This window comes from Penicillium digitatum, chromosome 6 (assembly GCF_016767815.1).
Source record: "Penicillium digitatum chromosome 6, complete sequence".
NCBI classification, from domain to species: Eukaryota; Fungi; Ascomycota; class Eurotiomycetes; order Eurotiales; family Aspergillaceae; genus Penicillium; species Penicillium digitatum.
This window is the reverse complement of record NC_089389.1, coordinates 134,317-157,317: the sequence shown is the minus strand read 5'-3', so window position 1 is coordinate 157,317 and position 23,001 is coordinate 134,317. Positions and strand designations below refer to the sequence as shown.

The following is a 23,001-nucleotide window of genomic DNA, read 5'->3' as shown; positions in this document are numbered from 1 at the left end:
GTCGCCCCACTTTGACAAGGCAAGGAGAAGTATAGAACTGTCAATTTGTTCTGGCATTCTTGCCCATAGTTACTACAGAAAATCTTTTTTTAGAATTCCATGGCAGTCCGCGAGAGTGCTCTGGGGTATTATATCTTAAATGGGTAGAAAGAAAGGCTGTCAAAAGAACCCTAAATAGTGATGACGGAAACGACAGAGCGCGGACAATTGAAACGTCGAGTCATTGACTCGAGCATCAAGAACAAAAGAAACCCCCCGGCCACTTCTAGGGATCTAATGTCGAAAATCATCCCTTTTGCTCACTTCCAATCTCCGGTATGACAGATCAAACCGATGAAATTCCCCCTGCTCAGCCAGTCCGAGATGGTGGGCATTTACATCGACCGTCTACGTCTAGTTCTTTGCACCATAACAATTTCAAAGATTCTTTTTTCGCAAGGTGCGCATAGAGATTTGCCTGTGGCAACTGAGACTCGACTGAAAATGTTATAGAACCCATTCCTTTTTCCAGCGAGACAGTCACATAGGTCACGTTGGGCGACACCCTTTGCGGGGTAGCGAGGACGTCGAGATACATACCTGGAATGGTCCAGATGATCCAGACAATCCGTAAGACCCGAGAAAGAGATTTTCAGTGGGCTTTTGACTGACGGTCCAGATTCAATTGGAGCAAAACCTACAAATGGGTGCTTACTCTGACCATCTGTTTTATGTCAGTCGCATCCGATCGTTTCCCACTTGGCCAAGACAAGACTGACCCCTTCAGTTCCATCCTTACAGGTCTGCCCGCTGGATCCTATGGCGCCGGGAACAAATACATGGAACAACGCTTTCATGTTCAAAATGAGCCCTTTCCGAACCTCGTATGGGCCACAGCCTCTTGGAATATGGGCGCTGCATTCTGGCCCTTGATTTTTGTCCCATTAACCGAATCATCGGGGCGTATGCCTGGGTATTTCATTGCTTATTTCATTCTTGTGGTTTCGCTATTTCCTTCGGCCTTTGCGCAAAACTTTGCCACGTTGGTCGTGACTCGATTCTTTGGCGGTGGCGCCTCTTCGGTATCTATCAACATCGTCGGAGGTAGCATCAGCGATGTCTGGTATGGCCCGAAGGCTCGGAGCTTACCGATGTCTCTGTTTGGATTTACGAGCGTAGTTGGGATAGCGTTGGGTCCCTTTATCGGATCAGCCATTCAACAGATTCACAAAAACAGTCCATGGAGATGGTAAGTTGTGGTTTTATGTATTGCTGCTGGGATACGGAGCATTGCTGATAAAGATCCAGGATCTTCTACATTCAGATAATTTATAACGCTGGACTAATCCCGGTCTTCTGGTTCATTCTTCGCGAGACCCGCGCAGATGTGATCTTAAAACGACGTGCGAAGAAACTCCGCATGGAGACCGGCCGTGCTATATATGCCGAAGCAGATTTGGACACCACCAGCGTCTTGAAGCTGGTGCAGATTTCGTTCGAGCGTCCTACCCGAATGCTCCTGACGGAGCCTGTTGTCATTTTCTTTACCCTATGGGTCAGCTTCGCGTGGGGAATCCTCTTCCTGTTTTTCTCAAGTGTCACCCAAACCTTTAGTGCAAACTATGGCTGGGGAACATTCCAGACTGGTCTAGTTCAGCTAGCCATATCAGTGGGAGCTGTAATTGGCACAATTCTAAACCCTATCCAAGACTGGATCTACCTCAGGTCTGCGCGCCAAAATCGTGAGTGTCCCGGTAGACCGATTCCAGAAGCCCGGTTGTATACTTCTATACCTGGCAGTCTTTTGTTCGCGGGTGGGCTCTTCTGGTACGGTTGGGCTAGTGTTGAAGACGGCTCTGTCTCTTGGGTCGTGCCGGCGCTAGGAATTGGCTGCACAGGCGTGGGAATTTACTCTATCTACATGGCCGTGGTCAACTACCTGACTGACGCCTACGAGAAATACGCTGCATCGGCGTTGTCAGCCGCTTCGTTAGGGCGAAACACTTTTGGTGCTTTTTTGCCTCTTGCATCTTTCCAGCTTTTCAATAACTTAGGCTTTGGCTGGGCTGGATCTTTGCTCGGTTTTGTTGGACTTGCCCTATCGGTTGTACCTGTCGTGCTGGTACTTAAGGGGCCAGCAATTCGCCGACAAAGTCCCTTCATGCGCGAGGCTACGTTTGACCCTGATGACGGTGAAAAGGACCGCCCCTCAAACAAGATGGAAGTGTGATAGGCCACTTAAAGAAGGGAATTGGTGGACACGCGTAATTACTGAATACTGGTGCACCAAACGAAAAAATAGGGGAGCAACAGAACAGTTTCATTTGAGTGTGATGCTCGGTTAAGATCAATTAAGCTCCCCGGAAAGCGTGTGCCGCGCTTTTTCAGAGCGACTCGCGTCCGGAGATGACGGAATATGGTGAAGAGGTTTATCTAGGCTTTTGCCAGTCGTTCAGAAACTACAAATCTATGATCCTATTTAATATGAATCCGCAATCCGAATTCCTCTTATGTTACAGCAGCAAACTTTGTGGCGCCTCCTATCGCCCACGCGGGAGAGAAGCATGATCCCCACCTCCTGAAGCATGAATCTATACACCCGGGATTACATAGCAGTCCACGCTATCCATCGGCAGTTGCGAGAGCATCACTCACGCGCGCAAGCTGAAAAAAGCGTGGCATTACCTGTTGCTCGGGTACCGCCCAGAACCTGCACTGAAATCATTGATTACAGCCCTGCGACCCTGAACCCGTCGTCTTCGGTGCTAACACCAGCTTTGTCCTGTCGCCCACTATCACTGATAGTCCCTGCTGTATCTGGGGTGCGGTCGTGCACCAGAACTTCAGGGGGAGAGCCTACCTCGGATGGTTTGTGTTGGAAGGTCGCGTGACCACCACTGTTTGCTCCCAGTACTTAGTCTCAGTCATAGCATGTAGATAGTTTCTCTCTCTCTCAACGCATCAAGAGATTTCCAGTTACATCTACATTCATCGTAGATCTCTAGTATCTCTAACAGCAATCCTCAATACTATTCAAAACCCACCACTCCTAGCCATTTCATGTGTTCTGTTCGTACTCGGCACGGCAATAATGGGCTGGCTGTTCAATAGACACAGTACCAACTATATATGGCTGGCAAACCGGCTATTTATGTGTGTTAGAGATACTAGAGATCTACGATGAATGTAGATGTAACTGGAAATCTCTTGATGCGTTGAGAGAGAGAGAAACTATCTACATGCTATGACTGAGACTAAGTACTGGGAGCAAACAGTGGTGGTCACGTGACCTTCCAACACCCCCCACGACTAGCACTATTAGTCGACAGCATAGTTTAAACAACCCCAATTCTCCATGTAAAAAACCAGTTTTTGACCTTCATTAACCCCCCATTTGTAGTATGCAAACCGTAAATTATCCATTCAGCGCGTTTTTATAGACCGTGAGGCCCATTTGGATGATCCAGCGCTTGAATAGCGTTTTGCCAAGGGGTTTTGTCAGTCCATCCGCTGCCATATCAGCAGTCGGGATCTTGACGAAAGCCACGAGCAACAAGCCGTGCCTTGTAGGTACCGTCATGCTTAACTTTGAACACCCATCGGAGGGTAAGAGGTTTCTTCTTGCTCTTAGTCCTGGACATCACTCTCCAGGTGCCGTTAACAAGATGACGATGTAGTTCTTTGTGAGCAGCGACTAGCCATTTGTCTTTCTCGACACAGGACATAGCTTGTTCCCAACTGTTAGGTTCAAAGCCTATGTCTTTAGGCGTCAGTTTGGATACAGCGTACTGCTCATTCGAGGTAGCATTTGCGAAAAGACTGACTAGGATCTCTGGCTGTTCAGCGAGCAACCGAAGAACATTGGAATCAAAGAATGACTTGCTAGCCAGGCTTTCAATGTAAGCTCTGCTAGGATTCTTGATCCGTGTTGATCGTCGTAACTGGCCAGTTTCTGGCTGAATGGGCTGAATGGGCTGAATGGGTTGAACATAGCTTTGATCTCGACTCCTGTCATCCGGTACCGGATCTAGGCGAGAGAAATTATGTTCAAAAGTTACTTGATCATGCTGTAATGGCGATTGATCATGATACTCGTCATCTTGCAGAGGATCTTCCTGAGATAGATCAATGGTTGTTTCCAGGGGAATGTCCATATTAACAACCTGTCGGGAAACAGGCTGTGGTTCGACGAGAACCCCTCGCCCACCTGCTTCAAAGTGGGCACCAGTATCCACCCTTTGTTCCACCACACACCTGCCAAAACTGCCCGCCATTTCATCATTTGACCATGCAAGATCTTCTTCAAAGAGCGCGGGATTCGACGGGTCGAGAGCATTCGGAGCCCTCGTTTGATCCTCGGGATCATCTTCGACCGTAGGAGAGGGTGGGGAGGTAGATCGTATGTTAAACGGATTCTCGAGGTGAGGCCGTAGGAAATCGATTGGGATATGACGATCCTGCGAATCATGTTCATGTTCTTGGTTCATGCCTGTAATATTAAGATCATAGGCAGGGTCAGGCAGACTTGCCGGAGAAGGATTCTCATTGAAAATGACGTTCCGTGAACGTTCAATCTTCTTGGTACGGACGTTGTAGACCACATAGTTGTCTCCTTCGTCGTACGCGAGCAGCCTTGCCTCCTCCATGTGAGGATCTAGCTTTGTATTTCGCTTCTCTTTTGGGATGAGAAACCAGCATTGACAACCGAGAGCACGAAGGTTTGAGAGATTTGGCTTCTTGCCGAACAAGGCTTCGTAAGGAGACATGCCAATCTTCGACGCGTAGAGGCGATTCATGGTGTAATTGATTCCACCAAGAAGAAGTCCCCAAAGATATTTTGGAAGCTGATACTCGGCCATAACAGCGACTAACGGCTCAACAAGATGACGATTTTTGATCTCGGCGACACCATTCAGTTGCTTGGTGTAGGGAGGAGTTGGATCCCATACCGTTCCCTTGCTAGCAAGGTAAGCAGCAAGTGGTTTATGCTCTGGAGCATCATCGCCGTGGACCTTCTTGATGACGTAGTTAAACTGAGTCTTCAAATAGGTCTCCAATTGTATGTAGACCTCAGTGACTTGAGATCGTGATTTTAGTAGAAACAGCCATGTAAATCGGGTCGCATCATCCGTAAACGTCACGAAATAATGCTCACCTCCGTGAGACGCGATAGAGATCGGTCCCCAGACGTCTAGATGAATGAACTCGCCAGGCTTTGATCTAATAGATCGTTCTTTGCCAAAAGGTAATGCGTGGCCCTTACCCTTAATGCAAGGAGCACAAGGAAAGGTGACGCCGGCGCCTTTCTTTAGCTTGACGCCGTCAGCAAATTTCTCCATCTTTCGTACACGCTCCTCGCCGGCGTGACAAGCTCGACGATGTGCCAGATCGATGGAGATAGGTATGATCTCTCTCTGTGTAGCAAAGACAGAGTTTGGAGAGCCAGTAACAAGATTACAGTCAATCATATGATCAATCTTGTCAATGCCAGCGCAGTTCAACCAGTAATGTTCTCCTTCACAGGTAGCAAAACCAATGGTAGACTCTGGGCCATAGAAATCTTGATGTTTGAATGTCATCATGCCATTCTTTGTCCATGTGCCAATGTCTGCCTTGTCGAGAGCAGACATAGAGATCAAGCTGGAGCGAAGATCTGGCGCAAGCCACACTTTCTGGAGAGTGAGAGGGGCCATTTTTCCTGATGAATCTTGATCCAGCAGGTGTAGGATTACATCTCCATATCCCTCAGTGTAGAAGACATCCCCAGTGGCTGTCGAAACAGGCAATACACACCGTCTAAAGTTGACAAAGACAGATCTGTGGGGAGTCATATGTGTGCTAGTACCGGAATCGATCATCCAGCGGGTAACATCATTGTTGTCGTTAGCCAATAGGCCTTCCTTCGACACAATATGGGAACCATGAACTGCATTTGCCTGGATACCGGCAAAGAGCACATTCGTAAAGAGATTGTTATACCGCGCTAAGGGATCCCCCGATGGAGGGCCTTTTTGCGGTACGGTGGGGTAGGATGCTGGCGCAAAGATTGCATTCGCTCCCTGGCGAGGCTGTTGTTGCGGTAGAGAAAGGATCCGACCTTGGTTGTCAACCTGGCCTATGATTTGGCCTGGTTGAGAGACTGCAACCTGTTGAAAAAGAGGTTGCTGCTGAGGTTGTTGAATGGTAGTGGCGTTTGCCGAATTCTTTAGCAAGGGACACTTGTTGGAGTAATGATTTCCAAGAGTCCCATGATGTCTGCAAAGGATGACGTTCTCTTCTCTGACGAAGTCGGTCTTCTTCTTCGAGGGTTTGTCCTTGTTGTGATTATTACTCGATGAGTTATTCGAATTGGATTGCTTGTCATTGCCTCCTTTCTTTGTGTCTTTCTTCTTGTCATTGTGCGACGACGACGAGGTTTGAACAGTAGTCGAGTTTGCGTTGTAGGAAGGGTTCATAGACCGGTTATGGATGTCTACCTCGAGGAATTCGGCGTAGACTTGGTCCATGAGATTGACATCCTTCTCATCAACCCTAAGGTTCTGGAGAAAGGCATAACACTTGGGGTTTTCATTAATGGCTTTCTTGAACTGGCATAGTACATAAACCGAGTTTATCTTGCCATCAATAGATGTGAGATCACGAAGAGTTTCCTGGAACTTGCGTACAAACTCGCTAGCAGTTCCATTCTTAAAGCGAAGATCAGTCCACTTGGTATAGCGGGCGAATGAATGTTGATGGGATGTCACAGCGTACGTCGCACGCAGTTTCTTAAATGAGTCCCGTACATCAGTGTTTTGAGCGATATGAGAAAAAGGCTCTGGAGAGAGAGTGCCTCTTAATAAGAGATTCGCTCTCGAATTGCACAGATCCCAGTTTGTACATTTCAAGTTATACTCTTTTCGGAGTACAATGTTTGACTCGATGACTTGCTTCACACGATCACGAATTTCAGCAACAGAGATGACAACTGTTGTAGTATGATCACCTGCAAGATCCTGAGCTTCTTCAATAAGAAGATTGCGAACAGCTTCAGGACTGGAGTCCTGATACTCGGGGATCTTTGGGATTGGGATCCCATTAGAAATCATGTATGTGTAGTAACGGTTGTTAGCTGCAAGAGCTATGTAGAGAGCGGTTTCCCAGTCTCTGAAGTTGGATTGTCCCTTCAATTTTGGGACGGCAGATGAGATGTCAATCTCATGGCTGTTGATGGTAAAGTCCTCAATATTGTATGAGGCCTGCATGACGTCTTCTTCCGCACCGATGTGCTCGTCAAGAGAGGTATGTGATTGGCTCGCTACAGCGGGTAGCGAGTGGAATGTGGGGTTCGACGGTCCGATTTTCGGGTTGTCGAGGGTTGTCGGCGACGTGATTTGACGGCGACGAGGTAGGATCCACCTACAATGGATGAAGATCCCAAGGGGTAGGCGAGGTGTTAATCTCGTCCAATAGGGTGATGAAAACTCTGGTTTGTGGGGTCAAAACGAGACCACAGAGGTTCCACAGTGGGGTGGTGCGACGCAGTACACCAATGGGAGGAAAACCAGGGTTTCGAGTCTGTACAGTTATGTAGAGGACTCGAAAGCGCGAGGCTCATAACCTGTTAGAGATACTAGAGATCTACGATGAATGTAGATGTAACTGGAAATCTCTTGATGCGTTGAGAGAGAGAGAAACTATCTACATGCTATGACTGAGACTAAGTACTGGGAGCAAACAGTGGTGGTCACGTGACCTTCCAACAATGTGAGTTGTCAGGCCGAAACCTGACCCACCCTCAGCGAGTCAGTTTCCCCTCCAGAGATCCTTGCCAGATGCCTTCCAGATGGACCACTTTACTGATTTCCGACAGAAGGGAAGATCCAAAGGACTTGAAGCAAACTGATGGGTGAAAGAGATAAACTGAACTCCTAGGATGGATTCTTCGCTTCCTCAACTAATAAAACATGAAGGGTAAGAACATATAGTCCTGGCCCGACGGCAATACTGACCGCCTCCCGGAGGCGGTCATTAAACTCCGTCCTAATTGCTATTTCATACATGATGATGAGAAGGACTATTCCCCCTAAAAAAAATCTTTCCTTCCGACAGCATTCATTACATCATCATGGAAGACTTGGCGACTCCTTTATCATAGCACAAGACCTTAGTGCTGGTTCCATCATTCTTGGTAGCGTGCCCTTCAGTTCCTTTCCAGGACGACCCCAAACAACACGTGGTCATACCAGCCCTGGCCCTCCGCAACATCTACAGCAATGCCTGTACTGTGGCTAATCCATGATTCTTTCGCTTTCCTAAAAGTTTGACCCCTTCATTGATTTGTTGTTTTCAAGAATAGTTCATTTCCGTCATCAAATTACTGCTACACCTAAACGAACCATGAGACCATACAGTCATCAGATAGACAAGCCGCTCTTTGATTTGGGCTAGCTACAATATATCCTCATACGAGTCGTTTGCACACGTATTGACCTTGGAATCGCGATAGATGCCCTCCAATCAAGTATCTGAGAAGCTGGTCTCGGATATGTCAAAAGTTAAATTGCTATGTACGAGTCAACTGTCAATAGGTTCAAAGCAATGTCCGAATCCAGCTCATTGGAATAATCATCCCCTCCCATCCAAGAAGCTACTTGAAACCACCAGCTTCCTTTGCCAAATCGCATTGCCGTTGTAAATTCCCAGTACTCTGGGTACCATCCCGCACATTCCCAGTCCAGAAACCCAGATAAGTGCCCATTGTCATCAACGAGAATGTTATGAGCCTTGAAATCGGCATGAGTGAACGTGGTTCGGTACTTGTGCTGTGAAAGTTTCTTTGCAAGCGCTAGAGCATTCTCAAATTCGAACCTGGAGTCGAATCCATGGGATGAAGCCGGAGAAATCAGATACTCAAAAAACTGTGTCTGATCTGTGAAAGGTCCCATTATATGATCAGGAACCCTTGAGCTTCGTAGGGACGTCCCGATAGGAGAGCAGATGGAATCCGGACTTGGAGGAGTCCATAGACGCATAGAATGCATACACATTTTAAGCTCCTCTAACCACGGCTCCTCGGAGTCACTCTGCAATTCATCATCTGAATTATCAAGAGATACACCAGGCAGCCGGGTCATTAGTATGGAGATCCTTCTGTTGAATGGAGCTTTTGGATGTTCACCACAACATAGAACCTTGGGAACAGGAATACCGGCAGCATCTGCCATTTGCATAGAGACCACCTCTTCGATACTCGTTCGATCTGTCCATTTCATAACGAGACCGAACGGCAATTGCACGACGTTGGCATCAAAATGGATTCTGAACCAGGAGCAATACCAACAAGAGAAGCAGTATAGTAACTTGTGCAAGATGCCCCATACTATCCGGATGGTTCTGCACGGGACATGGGGAACAGGTGGCGTTATCGTCGAGACCGTGGAGGTTAAGGGCCGCGGCCATGTATAATCAGGTCGTAGAATGCGTGGAATCATTGGTGCAATTAGTTGATAGAAATGGTCTCTGCTTCGAATGTAGGTCATGGGCGCGCAAGGTTGGGCGTTAAATCGAGTGATTGCGGATTTCAGCTTTGCCCAACTCTAAAGTCACATGATTATCCTGGTCTAGATACTCCGTGAATGACAATCTAAGTACACACTGATGGAGAACATATAATAACGATTGAACTACTCCGTAAAATCACAGTAATGCACAAGACGATGTACAGGCTTATGTTGGCGTGTTTTAGGTTAAATAAGCAGGCCTGTCTGGCAAGTTGTGGGGAATGGGTAAAATGCGGTCCATGTTAGCAATGAAGGCAAGCCGTTCAGGTGCGAGAGGTTGAATGGCATACGAGTATCGATCTCCATCTCAACTTTACTCTCGCGGTGCCTTGGTTGGCCAGATCGTGAAATGAATATAGATAGACCCACACCGTCTTCTCAATACCGCCTTGGCAATACAAACTTCATTCGACTCCATGGTGCCCCCGCATCCTTCCAATGAGATCAGGGCCTACTAGAGGCGGGTCAGGCTCAGTAGCCATCTTGTAATTATCAGTGGTCACTGTATGAGCATGAGTAATCGCTATGTAAGCATCATAGGTCAGCCTGTAAGTATTGGTGGTCAAATCGGATCTAAAGTTCTTTAGAACAAGCCATCTTAGCCTCGACGGACACTCTAATCCTTGCCGCGTGAGCAAGCATGTGTTACCGGAGAAACAGAACCCTGTCATGATGTACCTTGACTGCGTCGGGAAAGAACAGGCAATTGCACAAGATTCGACCCCAAACTGGACCGAGACGGCTGGTGCACGCGCGCTCAGAGGGCGGCACAATGTGTCCGGTTCTTACCCCCACTTCACAGGGAAGCTCCACCAAACGTAAAATAAGCCGTCCGAACCATGAATGTCAACATAATCCGGTCCTGAAGAAGGATGGTGAAGGACCTAGCGGCGCTACTGGGAGATCTTTGGCAGCATCAAGTGCGAAATTTGAGGTCAGGCACAACTCTTCGTCTTAAGGTGGGCAACGTGACCACACTTCGCCCACCCTACCCGCGATCATGAGCTCGACTAGTTAATACTGGCTAGCGTATTCGGAGACCTCATCCATGTTGGAATAACAATTTCGACCTCAAAATCCGCTAGAGTCCAAGACACAGCTTTACTGTTATTAGAACAAGCGAATAAAACCATTTTCTCATTTGAGACAATCGTCTCTTCCCATTATGGTTACGCCGTTCTTAGACCCTGCTAGCAATCTTATTCGGAAGAACGACTCCTTGGGTACGGGCGGCTGGGCGTTGCTTCCTGAAGGAAACTCGAGCGGTGCTGCTTCGGAGGGAGGGAGACTTCCATATGGGCAAGATATCTCGCTTGGGTCAATGATCGAGAAGTGTGATTCCATGTGCCTATCAGGATGCCAATGATTATTGTAGAAGAGCTGGATATCGTCTCTTTGGAAAACACTTCAGCAGGCACTATTATATCGTCGCCAAGTTGTTCCTCTGGAGCCTTTTACCCAAGTAGATTCTGAAAGAGATTGTAGAACACTTGAAATGGTATGAAAAAATACTCTGAATTTCTTCTAAATAATGACAAGGTCCGCGCCTTTTAAGCAATCTGTGCGGACAATGCTGACTAAACATCACATATAGTTTATCTGTCTCGGCATGACGCCATTGAGGCATTTGTTCATGTCTCAGGGTGGCACCACACATCTCGACAGATTCATTAAGCTGCCAATCACGTGAGATTATAAGCTTAGAAAGCATTCTGGCGACCTCCAGGACTGCGGGGTTTGAGCATTGCTCTCTTTTCACCTCACTTCACCTCAGCCTATTGTCAGACCAGGGGAGGTTGCCATTGATGTGATATCACGGGGATTCTGTAAGTAATTATTTACTTGCGCCCTGGATGGATGGCTTATTATCTTTGTTTGATAGAATGCTCAGTTATAGTAACATTTCAGTCCGATTCAGCGCCGTTGTTTTTGAGATGGACGCGGACATTTGGTTCCAGGAATGGGCGTCAAAAAAGGGCCAGAAGCTATCGAATACACAAATAGAACGGCTTGTCACTCTCACAAAACATTGGAAAAACACTGTTACATCTGATACTTTGGGCGTTTGGACCTCAGACCCTTCGGCTGAATTCTGGGGGTTTGAACCTTACCGTACAGAGGGCGCGTGGGTACGGGAATGTCTGGAGATCAAAGTCCCAACATTCGTGGATTGTGATGAAAACACTGACGACTATGAGAAAGTCTCTGCACGCCGCAGGGTCCTTCTTATTATTCTTCATGTCATCATTCAAAGGGAAATACTGCGATTACGAGCATCTTTCCAGGCCCAGTCAGTCAAGTTTCTTACCGCAGCTGTCAGAAATATTGTGGCACAAGCTTATCCTGGAAAGGATATTAAGAAGTTATGTAATAAATGTATCCATCTTCAAAGGTATGGGCAAAGGTATTTGTCACTGGCGAGAAAAGAGTTGGTATTAACCCCCCTGCAAGCTACTTCATCTAAGTCAGTCTGCCCTTTTCGAGGAATGTATACCAGCTAACTTTAGTCTAGTTTTGAAAGGGCTAAGATAGAAAATATTGAGATGGAGGCGCTTGTTGCGTTCGGGGAAGCGACCTATGATGAAAAGCATCAAAATGATATGCGGGAGGCATTTTTATGCATTCTAAATACCTGTCCGTTTAGACGATCTGGAAATTCGAAGCCGCGGCTTCCCTCAAATTCGACACGAAGGCGCCTCCGGAAAAAGGCCGCAAGTAAAAAATGTATTAATTATATAGCTATGCGCTAGAAGTCTATTTATCTAGTTTATATTATATCAGGGCCCTAATAGGTTACCTAATAGGTTTTAGGTTACAAGCTATAACCTAAAGCCTATCGTTAGGTCAAAGTTATAGACCTTAACCCTATTTTAGGTTAGGTTAGGTTAGGTTAGGTCCGGGTTAGAGTGGGTTATGCCGAAGTCTAACCCTAGGAGTGAAGACTAAAAGCTTACTCGACTTATTCTAGAAGTGTTAGTATCTAATCTATAAGGCCGAGGTTAGATATGAGCTTAGCTAAGATATTTAAGTTAAGATCCGCGATATAAGATCCCGATTGAGCATTGATAGAGATGTGTTACAGTTTCTACTATGAAGTGTAGATATCAGTGGAAAATCTCTGTTGTGCGTTAAGAGAGAGAGAAAAACTATCTACAAGATGGGAAACTAAGTACTAGGAGCCTGTGGTAACATGTGAATATTCACATGCTTCCAACAAGCATCGATATCGGCATAGATAATACGCGACTAACGTTCTATAGACACTTGCCATAGACAAGAAACTTTCCCTCAAAGTTCGACTGTGAGCGATCATTTATATTGAGGATATAGCCGAGTTTGCCCGAATGATGCTATCCACGACAGAGATGACTTTTCCTGGGGCTGGAGGAGTTGCTGGAGAGCGAGGGAGGACTGTCAGTCGGGGGCCATGGTGGTCGATTTTTGTAGAAACTCAGGAAAGCAGAACGGTCAACGGAGGAGCCAAAAATGGCTCCCATGAGCCGGGAGGGTGACTGAGGGTGAACGAGGATGGGGCCATGCGGCTGCGGCATGAATAGACATCGGTCGATCAATGGGCCCAGGCACCAGGCACGGCGAATCCGAAGCATAGGTGGCAGGCAGCAAACGGGTCGCGCGTGTGCTTCGGTGCACGTGACGCCAAGACCGATCACGGTGAGCGAGCGGCCTAAAACGGTGTCAAAAGTGGCCGTTTCTGGCCTCCCATTCACCGTGTCCTTCTTAATTATAGTGCTATCTTCTAGTTAGATATTAATTATTTACATTCCGGTATTTATTTGAAAGTAGAAAAAAGAAAAAAAGGTATTTAATAATGTACAATCAATAACTTGATCCTCTCTGTACCTAGGAGATTATTTACTATGCGTAAAGATAAAGGGCTACTATACCAAATATTAAATATATATTGAATTTATTGGCTCAATCTATAATTATTGATTTTTAATTAATACTTTTTACTACACCGATAGTGTCAAATTTATAGTTGAGTACAGATCTCCATTTTATTTTGATGTGCTGCGGGTTAAAATCATCTGTCGTGGGACTTTTCATCATGGGATGTATTTTATACCGACATTTTCCATATGTACCTTCCTCTCCTTAGTTTCTCCTGAAGACCAAGAAGATTCTTAGGAGGTCATCAAAATGTAGCACGCGATTTAGGGCTCAAAGGAAGTGTACTGAACACAAACAATGACCCCCTTGGCCGGCTTTAAAGTGGTTGTGGCGGGCATAGCGCGTAAATAGCCGCGCACGGATGACATTGTTCATGTTTCGATATATTGAGCCAATCCTCTAAACTCGACATAGATCATTGGTAATGCCAAGTGCACACTTTTCGGAGTGGGGACCCAACGGTTCAAAGGGGTAGGGGTTCTTCGTTCTTCGTTCACATATTTAGGTTTCAGCGTTCTAGTCCACATGATTAAGTTTGAACAAATCAGCCCAATTCCCTCCCGAGAGTGCCGGTGGTATGCAGAGTGCCGTTAATATCGATTGCTGCATGTGATAGGTGACTTTGCTGAAGAACCCCCGAATTTCGGTGTAAACTGCCGTTGCCCACCCTTCCATGGTTAGAAGGTGTCGGTAGAGACAGATAGAGTTCAGCCCGTCCATGGAATCCTCACAGCCCTCATGCTGCGGTTACCGAGATCTCCGAGGTTAGACAGAACCTTGGAACCGTTCATCTGCAACAAAATCTTAAAACCCTCCTGTTGGAATGCCATTGTGGCTAAACATCCGCCGGGCAGTACCAGGAACATCTTTGAACGTTGCAGCATGTGCGCCGAGTCGGGAAGAGGAGTGAAATTCAATGCACGTTGTGCCAGCATTTCCCCACAATCTCCAGTTCCTAGAGATTTTGTAGGAACCCAAGTATGTATGTCAACCCACGTGGACCATTCTTGGTGCGGCCCACAAACACGAAATTCTCGAAATCACCACAAAACAATTTTAAATCCTAGAGAATTGATTTAAACAATTCATTCACTAAGCTAGAATAATGCTAAAAGTTAGCAATCTATCTTGTTCGTTGGCTACTTCCAGGGCTGAAACTTTCACAAGTATCGTCTGTGTGGGTAAGTCATCCGAATGATCCCTGATTTCTAGATTTTTGGTTTAGTGAGAACTTTGGAATTTGTGTTGACCCCGGCGCAAGAGCAAAATGCTTGGCACGGTTCATTGCTCAGTTTAATAGGAGATGCCACCGCTGCGTTAGGGAACCTCAAACACGCCAGCCATTTTGGGTCGTCCTCGTGTGGCGATCTATCGAAAATAGACTTGATCCGAAGATCCAGTACCCATGCACCCCCACCAGCGAGACATTGTTCACTGGTCCTTGGCCTAAGGGGTGGCTCCCATTTTTTCCCATCACACATGCGCACTTTGGGACTTTTGGTAGAAAATGGAAAATTAAGGGTCCAGAGCCAACAAAGATCAAGGTTTATTAAAACTAGAGTAGCAGGCTGTGGGCATCTCCAAAATAAAACCACAAGGGACTGCCCCGTTTCATCCTCCTGATTCATTTTGGCATTTGCTCTCTCTACATGCGGATGTGATCCTCATGCCCTCTGCTCGTTCATCATGGAAGCTAGATTTGTCCCGCTGGAAGGGGTCAATCTCGACGACAGCCGAAACAAGGCGATGTTAATCGTGACTTCGGTCTTCTTCGCTATTTCGCTATTGAGCGTAATCCTAAGATGCTTTGTCCGTACACACGTTGTTCGCGCTTGGGGCTGGGATGATGGAACAATGGTCATAGCCATGGTGAGTTACCCCTCTACCCTTCCACAATGCGATCAATAATTTCTAACACTCGTTCCATGGCAGGCCCTCAATACGGCCTTTGCAATCTGCGGCATCGTTGGTTGCAAATACGGACTTGGGAGGAAAACGGTATACTTTGCCCAATACCCGGATCACTTCCACCGCGCAATGCTGGTACGATCCTAGCCCTAGCATCCTGAACCTAAAACTCACATACAATAGTGCTGGTGGGTGGGACAACTCTTCTACGTGTTAACATGCGTGGTAGCCAAGCTCTCCATTATCATTGCCCTCCTCCGAATCACCATCTCTCGCGTCCACGCCTATATCCTTTACGGCGCAATGATTCTCGCCACCGCCGTTGGCCTCATCTTCTTTTTCTTCACCATGTTCCAATGCTCCCCCGTCGACTATTTCTGGAAACGGGCACAGCCGAATACTCATGGCGCGTGCATCAATAGAACTCTCCTCATTGGTATCGCGTACTTGTATAGCATCGGCGCCGCTATAACCGACCTGACAATTGGATTGATTCCCGTGGCGTTAATATGGAACCTGCGCATGAACCGCCGAACTAAGGGTGCCATTGCCGTTATCTTGGGCATCGGTTCCATGTTCGTGACTCCGAAGGACTTGTCCTTGACCTGCATGGTGGCAAATGCTAACATCCCTGCAGCGCGAGTGCCGCCGTTATTATTCGGATTCCCTATATCCCCACCTACAAAGATCCAGATTTCCTATGTACGCACAATTATTTTGTATTCGTCGGTTTCGACGCCACTTGTTTCTATACAGACACATTCACTAACAACCAACAGATGCCACTTCCCAACTCTCTATATGGTCCAACATCGAAGCAGGAATCGGCATCACGGCGGGCTGTTTAACAACCCTCCGTCCCATAATTCGCATCTTCCGTGACAGCTCCTCTGATGTCACGCCACAGTCCTTTCCTCTATCCAACAATGTCGCTGGCGCCTTCCACCGCTCCATGCGGTCGAACCAGATATCCCGTGACGATGCACACCAGCTCTGGACTGGCACAGGGAGTGATGAGTACCACGGTGTTACGACTACTATCTCCACCGCTCAGAAACAACTTAATTCGAGCGAGGACGATTTGACTGCATATAGTAACGACCCCGATGCTCCCAGGTGGAGGGTTGAGAGGTCTGTTCGCGTGTCCGTGCGCAATTCATGACATCGGCTCAGTGGGCAAGTCCCGGGTTTCCCTAGACGCTCTGTATATAATTATTCTCTTTATGAATCTTATGGATGAATTTATGATTGAGGAGCACTCCATAGTCGGTCCAATATACGGGCGTCCATTGCTCCTTACAAAGGCCACCCTCAATATGCGCAATTTTCTTATGCAGGGGCAGCTCGTGTGATCAGCTAATGCGGGACACGATGTGCCGCTTAAACCAGCCGATCTTTACGCGGTTCGGATGAGGTACCAGGCTAACCACTATTAACCTAGGTTGTACGATTTTCGTCTCACCTCCTGCGTTAGACGGTCTACACCTCTATTGCCATTACCATGAGGATGGGATTGAGAGAATATGCTAATTGCTCTGAAACATGAAATTGAATCCTTAAGGGTTGATGCTTGTAGGAGGAGCAAAGGCTGGAATAAAAGCGGGTCAACGAGGTTGCCTATTTTTTGATCTTATGCTAAGCCTTGACCTATCGCGACGATTTGGCGACGATCCTGGTCCTAAGTTGCACATTTCTTATTGTGTGAATCGATCAAAACTTGGTGATTCTATGTTCTACAGCGCTAAAATCGCTCAGAGTCAGGATTCCGGGGGGGTTTCTTTGGCTGCTAAGCTGGATTAGATGTCTCATGATTGGCGTATGGAAAGTCGGTCTGCATAGGTACACTCATCTCACTATGTTCTAGTTTTTTTTTGCGGCGAATTCATGTCGTTCTTCTTGCTATGGTGGGAACAAGAGAGAGAGTATCTGGGGGAAAAAGGTTGTATGCAAGGTGTGGAAGGTTCAAGACTTCTACAAAATCATCACAAGGCTGCTTAAGCGACTGACCGTTGTCGTACTTTTAGACCTATCATCTTGAAAGTTGGCTGTTCAGTCATTCACTATTCGCTGAAACATGCCAAGCCAATTCACACATGGGATCATACGAAAGTTCCCGTGTGCTATCCCTGCTGTTTCTAATTTTATTCAATGATTGGTGTCCTGCGTTTTCTTACGCACAAGACCCGCCTGCGATTCAGCAGGCCTAATCGCATAGGGATCCACAACAGTCAACGCAAAATTTCTTGCCTTGACCTTGCTAGCAAACAGGATATCCAGCTCTGCGTAGGTACGGTCCTTGGCCTCGGGAAGACGGAAGAACGCCCAGACAAACGCAACAAGTGCCGTGGCACCCCAGAAGAATCCCGTCTTGCCAGACGCGTTCCACGCGGTCGGGTTCATGAAATATGGCTCAAGTACTTGTGACACCACGTTTATGATTTGGTAGGATGTGCGCGCGATGCAGACTGTCAGCGGGCGCAGACGGACGGAGGATGTCTCCGAGACAATGGCGTATGTGATCGGGCCAACGGTTAAGGAATAAGTTAAGAGCCAGAAAAAGCAGAGTCCCGCTTGTGCCCACATGATGCTGTTTGCGGAGGAGGACACGTCCAGGATCCCAATCATGAAGAGAGTTGCGCAGAGTATGCCCTGGCCCCAGACGTATAGCGTGCGGCGGCCAAATCCGGTGATCAGCCACCACGAGAAACATGTTCCCACGAAGGCTATGGAAGTGCATCCGACGCCAAGTTGGAAAGAGCGACTCGTGTCCATGCCGGCTTGGGTAAAGAAATAGGTAGGTGAGTAGGCAAACGTACTGCCGGACAGAATCTGACCGACGAAGGCCATACAGCAGATCTCGGTGCGGCGCAGATCAACTCCCTTGAAACAATCGCAGTAGGTGGTGCCGGCTTCGATCTCAGATTCAAGCTTTATCGTGTGCACCATCATGGCGAGTTGTCCGTTGATTTGTTCTTCGGTCTTGCTACCCCCCAGTCGGCGGATGCTGCGCTTCGCGTCTTCGAGGCGATCGCTGCGGACAAGCCACCATGGACTTTCGGGTGCGAGCCAGCAAACGATCATCAAAGGAACGGGCCAAATCCACTGTAGGCCGAAGGGGATACGGTAGCCCCACTGGTCCTTTCGGTCGACAAGTCCGTAGAGGACACCAGAGGCAATCAGCTGGCCGATAGCCCAGCACAAATTGACGTAGATGGTCAAATAACCGCGCAGAATGGTGGGGCACACTTCAGATGCGTAGGCTGGTCCGATGGTGGCGAACACTCCCCATGAGAGTCCACAAAGGACCTGGCCAGTCAGGAGGACTCCTGCGGAGTTGGCGAAGAATGTGATGAAGATCAAAGCAGCGAGAACTCCAAGGGCAATGAACATCACAAGTCGGTAACCGTACTTGGACGCAAAGTATCCGTTCAATATGCCACCTTTGATCGTGTCAGTGTTTGTGCTGGGGTGGCAATCCACGAAAGAACTCACCAAAGATACATCCAACCGTACTAGCCATGTTCAGGCCCGTCTGCCAAGGTGCAGATACCTGGTATCCGATTTCCACACCATACCACGATCCATATTTTTGCTGGAACGTAGGGTAGGCGAAGAAATTTCCCATCAGGATGGTATCGTATCCCTCCATGATGATGGACAGGGAGATCAACACTGACCACATCACAGCTTTACGATTCTCACGCAAGGCCTGCATCAGTGTCTGTGAGTGCTCATCGTCGGTAGCCTGCTTGGCCTCGCTAATGGCACCGTGGCCCAGGGTATCTTCCACATGGTTGACGGCAGTTTTTTCCGCAAGTGCAGTGTCCACAGTGGACGCCATGATAGGCAGTTGGACAAAGATGACTGTTGACGTTAATCAATTTTGTTGTCCTATAGGATCCCGCTTAATTTCAGACTGGGGGAGGGGAATTGTCGTCTATATACGTTTATTCTCGCGACACTCGACCTGCTAGGATGACCCACATGAACATTAGCGTGCATCTGGGGTTGCGGAGAAAAGAAGGCATAGTTTGGCATCGAATCCCCAGACTGCGATCACCCCATCCCGGTATTCAGGCTAATTGTTGTGTTAGGTAGATTGTGGGAAAATATCCCGGAGTCGAACAACATGCTTGTCAGCGAGTCTAGACCTACTCTGGAGTGTCCGGCACGACAATCTGACATTTACAGGGTCTGATATGATTGGAGCTGGCTTGTTAGCGCTAACGCCCCGGAATGTAGAAAATGAAGCTATCCCCTTTCTGTAACGGGGAAATACGCCGAAGGTTCAATTGGGAATAAGTGCCCAGAACGAAATTCCTGGTCTCGTCAAGTGATTTTCGCCTATTGGAACAATGGCATGTCAGGTGCTTTCGAGAATATCTATGACGGCGTTTGGGACCGGCCTGTTGGATAATGAGGCAACCACCCCGGATTCTCGACATCTGAGGTTGGAACAGGGGGAGGGGTGGGGACTTTTTCCCTCTCCAGCGGCATCTGGGGTAACATTTGGGGTTAACCTTGATTGTCACAGGGATATGTGTCGTGCTCGCAACTTGAGACTTGGTGCCTAGGTCTCGTCTGATCGGCAGGGGGCTGGCTATCTACGCTTGTTGCTTCCTTTTTAAAGCCGATTTTCTTCAATGAAATCGTCAGTTATCAATCTTGGCGCCTCATGATGAGCCCATCGGGGCTTCCCAGCCAATTATTACAGTTTGGCCATCCAAAACAAGTGGGCTTCCACGGGCAATACCGTTGTGGATGCATCGACGTAGTTTGTCTAAGCACTTAGTTGGGCTCCTATGCCAGAATTTCTAGCAAGTCGTGTAAATAGCCTGAATTCGAAAGATACCCTGAGAGTATTGGAAAATGGCGACAGACGAACAGAAAAAGATAATTACCCGAACCTGGTTTTAGTTGGTGTCTGCTCAGCTGCCTTGATAGGGAAGGCACGGTGGGTAAATCGTTCCTTCAACCATCTACACTTTCTCTGGACCTTTGGCTACAGGACCCTTTCCTAGGTACTGGTGTAGGAACATAAAACAGGGCATGGGACTCCCCTGATCTGTGTCGATCAAGGAGTGATTTCCCTCACCGGCCACCTGCACCCATTGGCAGCAACGTCAGGCTGGAAAACGAACCTGAACCAAAGCAAAACATAATTCCTGCTCACTGCTGGACTCTATGATTCCCTAGTACAGATTATGAGTTGCCTAGAGGAAATGCCAACTTATTCAACCAATATTCTGGGTTGGCCTCTTTAGCTATTTCTATGAGACCTGGCCCGTCTGGCTCGTTCCTCAATTTCCCTCAAATTTCGGCATCGGGACAGGGATTTAGGTGTGCCGCATAGTGCGGCAATTACGAGTCTCGCAAAGAGCTTGCAACGAGTCAATCATGCTGCGATGGGTAACTGGTGTGGTTGGAAATGTCCCTGGGGTTTCTCTGATCAAGAGAATGGATTAAATGCAGAAGAGCTCTAAGACACACTACGCCTGAGCAATCGGGTAGACGTCCAACGCATGCAGGTGAAGGAAGATTCTTGATACAACCATGGCTGATCTTATTCGAGCATGCTTTTCAGCAAATGCCAACACTCTCTGGAGATGACAACGCGGATTGAATGAATCCAAAGCACCCACAGATGGAAATCAACATGGTCAATCGCAATAGCCTCGGTATATAGACTGCCACTCATCTAAGTCGCACGCAGTTGGGGGCCCTCGTCACTCGCGCCTACCTAGGAAATCTAGCTTTGAAGCTTGACGGAGCGGTTAAGAGTGCGTCAAGCATGCTCAGCGAGGGACCAGTGGTCACGTCCGTCTCATTTATTAACATGGACCGCAGCGTGACTTGGTAGTACTTTACACACGGATCACAAAAAATGGCGCTCAAATTGCTAGGGGGTGTTAATTTCCACCTTCCCTTTCCACCGCTGGATTGATCCCCAAAAGATGTCGCCAAAAACCACTCTTCGTGATAACTGCATCCATGTGGCAACAGAAATAGGTGGTACAGGATTCGAATAAACACAGCAGAGACAATGTGCGGTTGCATTGCTTTCGTTCCTGATAAGTCAAGACCAAAGGGGATTCTCGCTTTGGCGATGTGGTCAGAGAATGTAGTCGCAGAAGAGACACTGTCTTCCACAAGATCCGCTGCGTGTTATCCCAACCAAGATACAACGATTACACTGGCTTCGGGAACTCCAGCCGAAGAATTCTTGTGACTGTCTAGCTTCTCTTCTTAGAAGTTCAAGCCTCCAACAGCCTCTCGTTTCAGGGGATGTTTGTTGAAGAAGGGACTCGACATAGAGCAACGAGATGGAATCCTCAGTTACGAAAATTTGACACTAAATTTGGAAAACGGTTGAGCCCCTAAGCACTCAAACTTCGATTTTACGGCCCATGTCTGTAACACATGAATTTGGTCCTCCGTGCATATTTTTCATTGCTGATCAAAGGAGCAGGTCTGTTAATTGGTTCAAACAGCTTCATTGACGGTAATTATGAACAAGGCCATAATCCAGAATCTGCATGGAGATGACCAATTTGACTCTCACGCGACTTGTTTCCCCAAATGTCAACCACCATTAACCCATCGTCGAAATTGAGCACTTCTACAAGCGCGCAAAAGATCATGCGCACAACTGATACTAAAGCAGCAATTGTGTATTTGCGCGGCGTGTATGGCCGCATACAATCAACTTGCGACTGAGAAGGCATGCAACTAGGCCTAGATAGCACAATCTTTCGATGACACTGTTTGCACTTCACATAGCCAGGACTTGGTTGAGTTGCTTTTTAGGCAATGACATGGTATGTTTTCTCAATTTTCACAGAGCAGCCGTAGAGTCTAATCATGATTAACGTAGCCGAGTATATAGCATGGCTGAACTACAATCCGGTGCGTAAAAGTAAACATCGTCGTGGTTGCATTGGAGTATGAAGCCGGCCGTAAAGAAGAGTATGAGCTTGATCAGTACCATTTAGTCACATAGAAAGGAAGAGACATGATTTCGTTTTTCCCGTCAAGGAAGAATTGCAGTGGTTGTACCTCAAAAACCCTGTCCAGCTTTCTCGTTTGGAGATTTGCATAGACCCTGTAATTGGTCCACGAACGCTCTTTATACAAGAAGCATACATAAAGCCACAGACTCAGGCTGCTGACACCTAAGATGACCGACAGAATGAGATCTGTTTGCTAAATGAGAGGCCAGGCATGTCTAGATGCATCCGCCAAACTTGGCTTCCTGAGCTATTTGAAGTAAAACTCGTTTGTGTCCCTCGCAGACATCTAAGATGTTTTTTTTTTGGAGAAGACCGAAGCGCATGGATTTCAAAGGCAGATGGCGACGAGCAGAGCATTGTTTTGGGGATGAATTGCATCCAGCGAAAGAATAAGTCTGAATAGAACGGCGAAGAGAAGGACTCGGGGTCAGCTGAGACGGTGTAGCATACGGTGAATTCGACCTGGTGTGGGACCACCGCTAATTGCCTTTCAACGAGGATGCACCTTATTCTGATGTTAGATGAGTTTGTTATGGCGAGAGACTGGCTTGAGCTGTATTTTATGCGTCCGTTGAAACTACGAGACTTAGAACAGCCTACATGAGAAGAAGTTGATCAGTGTGCATCCAGAGGGGGGTATGATAACAGGA

General features: G+C 47.4%; 4 protein-coding genes across 4 annotated transcripts; 2 read left to right on the top strand and 2 right to left on the bottom strand.

Annotated features, from left to right (window-relative positions):
• Window positions 1–317: 317 nt before the first annotated feature.
• On the top strand, window positions 318–2,209 carry Pdw03_5102 (Major facilitator superfamily domain, general substrate transporter; the record flags this gene model as incomplete). The annotated part of the gene is made up of 5 exons (XM_014683714.2): window positions 318–439; window positions 493–609; window positions 659–712; window positions 767–1,228; window positions 1,288–2,209. The coding sequence occupies 5 exons, from the start codon at window positions 318–320 to the stop codon at window positions 2,207–2,209; spliced, it is 1,677 nt and encodes a 558-aa protein (XP_014539200.2).
• A 1,464-nt stretch (window positions 2,210–3,673) lies between these two features.
• On the bottom strand, window positions 3,674–7,223 carry Pdw03_5101 (uncharacterized protein; the record flags this gene model as incomplete). The annotated part of the gene is made up of 3 exons (XM_066100949.1): window positions 3,674–3,733; window positions 3,804–4,591; window positions 5,243–7,223. The coding sequence occupies 3 exons, from the start codon at window positions 7,221–7,223 to the stop codon at window positions 3,674–3,676; spliced, it is 2,829 nt and encodes a 942-aa protein (XP_065957889.1).
• Window positions 7,224–15,119: 7,896 nt separating this feature from the next.
• Window positions 15,120–16,503, top strand: Pdw03_5100 (Integral membrane protein, putative; the record flags this gene model as incomplete). Its single annotated transcript, XM_014683716.1, has 5 exons — window positions 15,120–15,302; window positions 15,366–15,476; window positions 15,525–15,916; window positions 15,979–16,043; window positions 16,121–16,503. The coding sequence occupies 5 exons, from the start codon at window positions 15,120–15,122 to the stop codon at window positions 16,501–16,503; spliced, it is 1,134 nt and encodes a 377-aa protein (XP_014539202.1).
• A 983-nt stretch (window positions 16,504–17,486) lies between these two features.
• On the bottom strand, window positions 17,487–18,861 carry Pdw03_5099 (Sugar transporter, putative; the record flags this gene model as incomplete). The annotated part of the gene is made up of 2 exons (XM_014683717.2): window positions 17,487–18,781; window positions 18,834–18,861. 2 exons carry the CDS (start codon window positions 18,859–18,861, stop codon window positions 17,487–17,489), a joined length of 1,323 nt encoding a protein of 440 aa, XP_014539203.2.
• Between the last annotated feature and the right edge of the window lie 4,140 nt (window positions 18,862–23,001).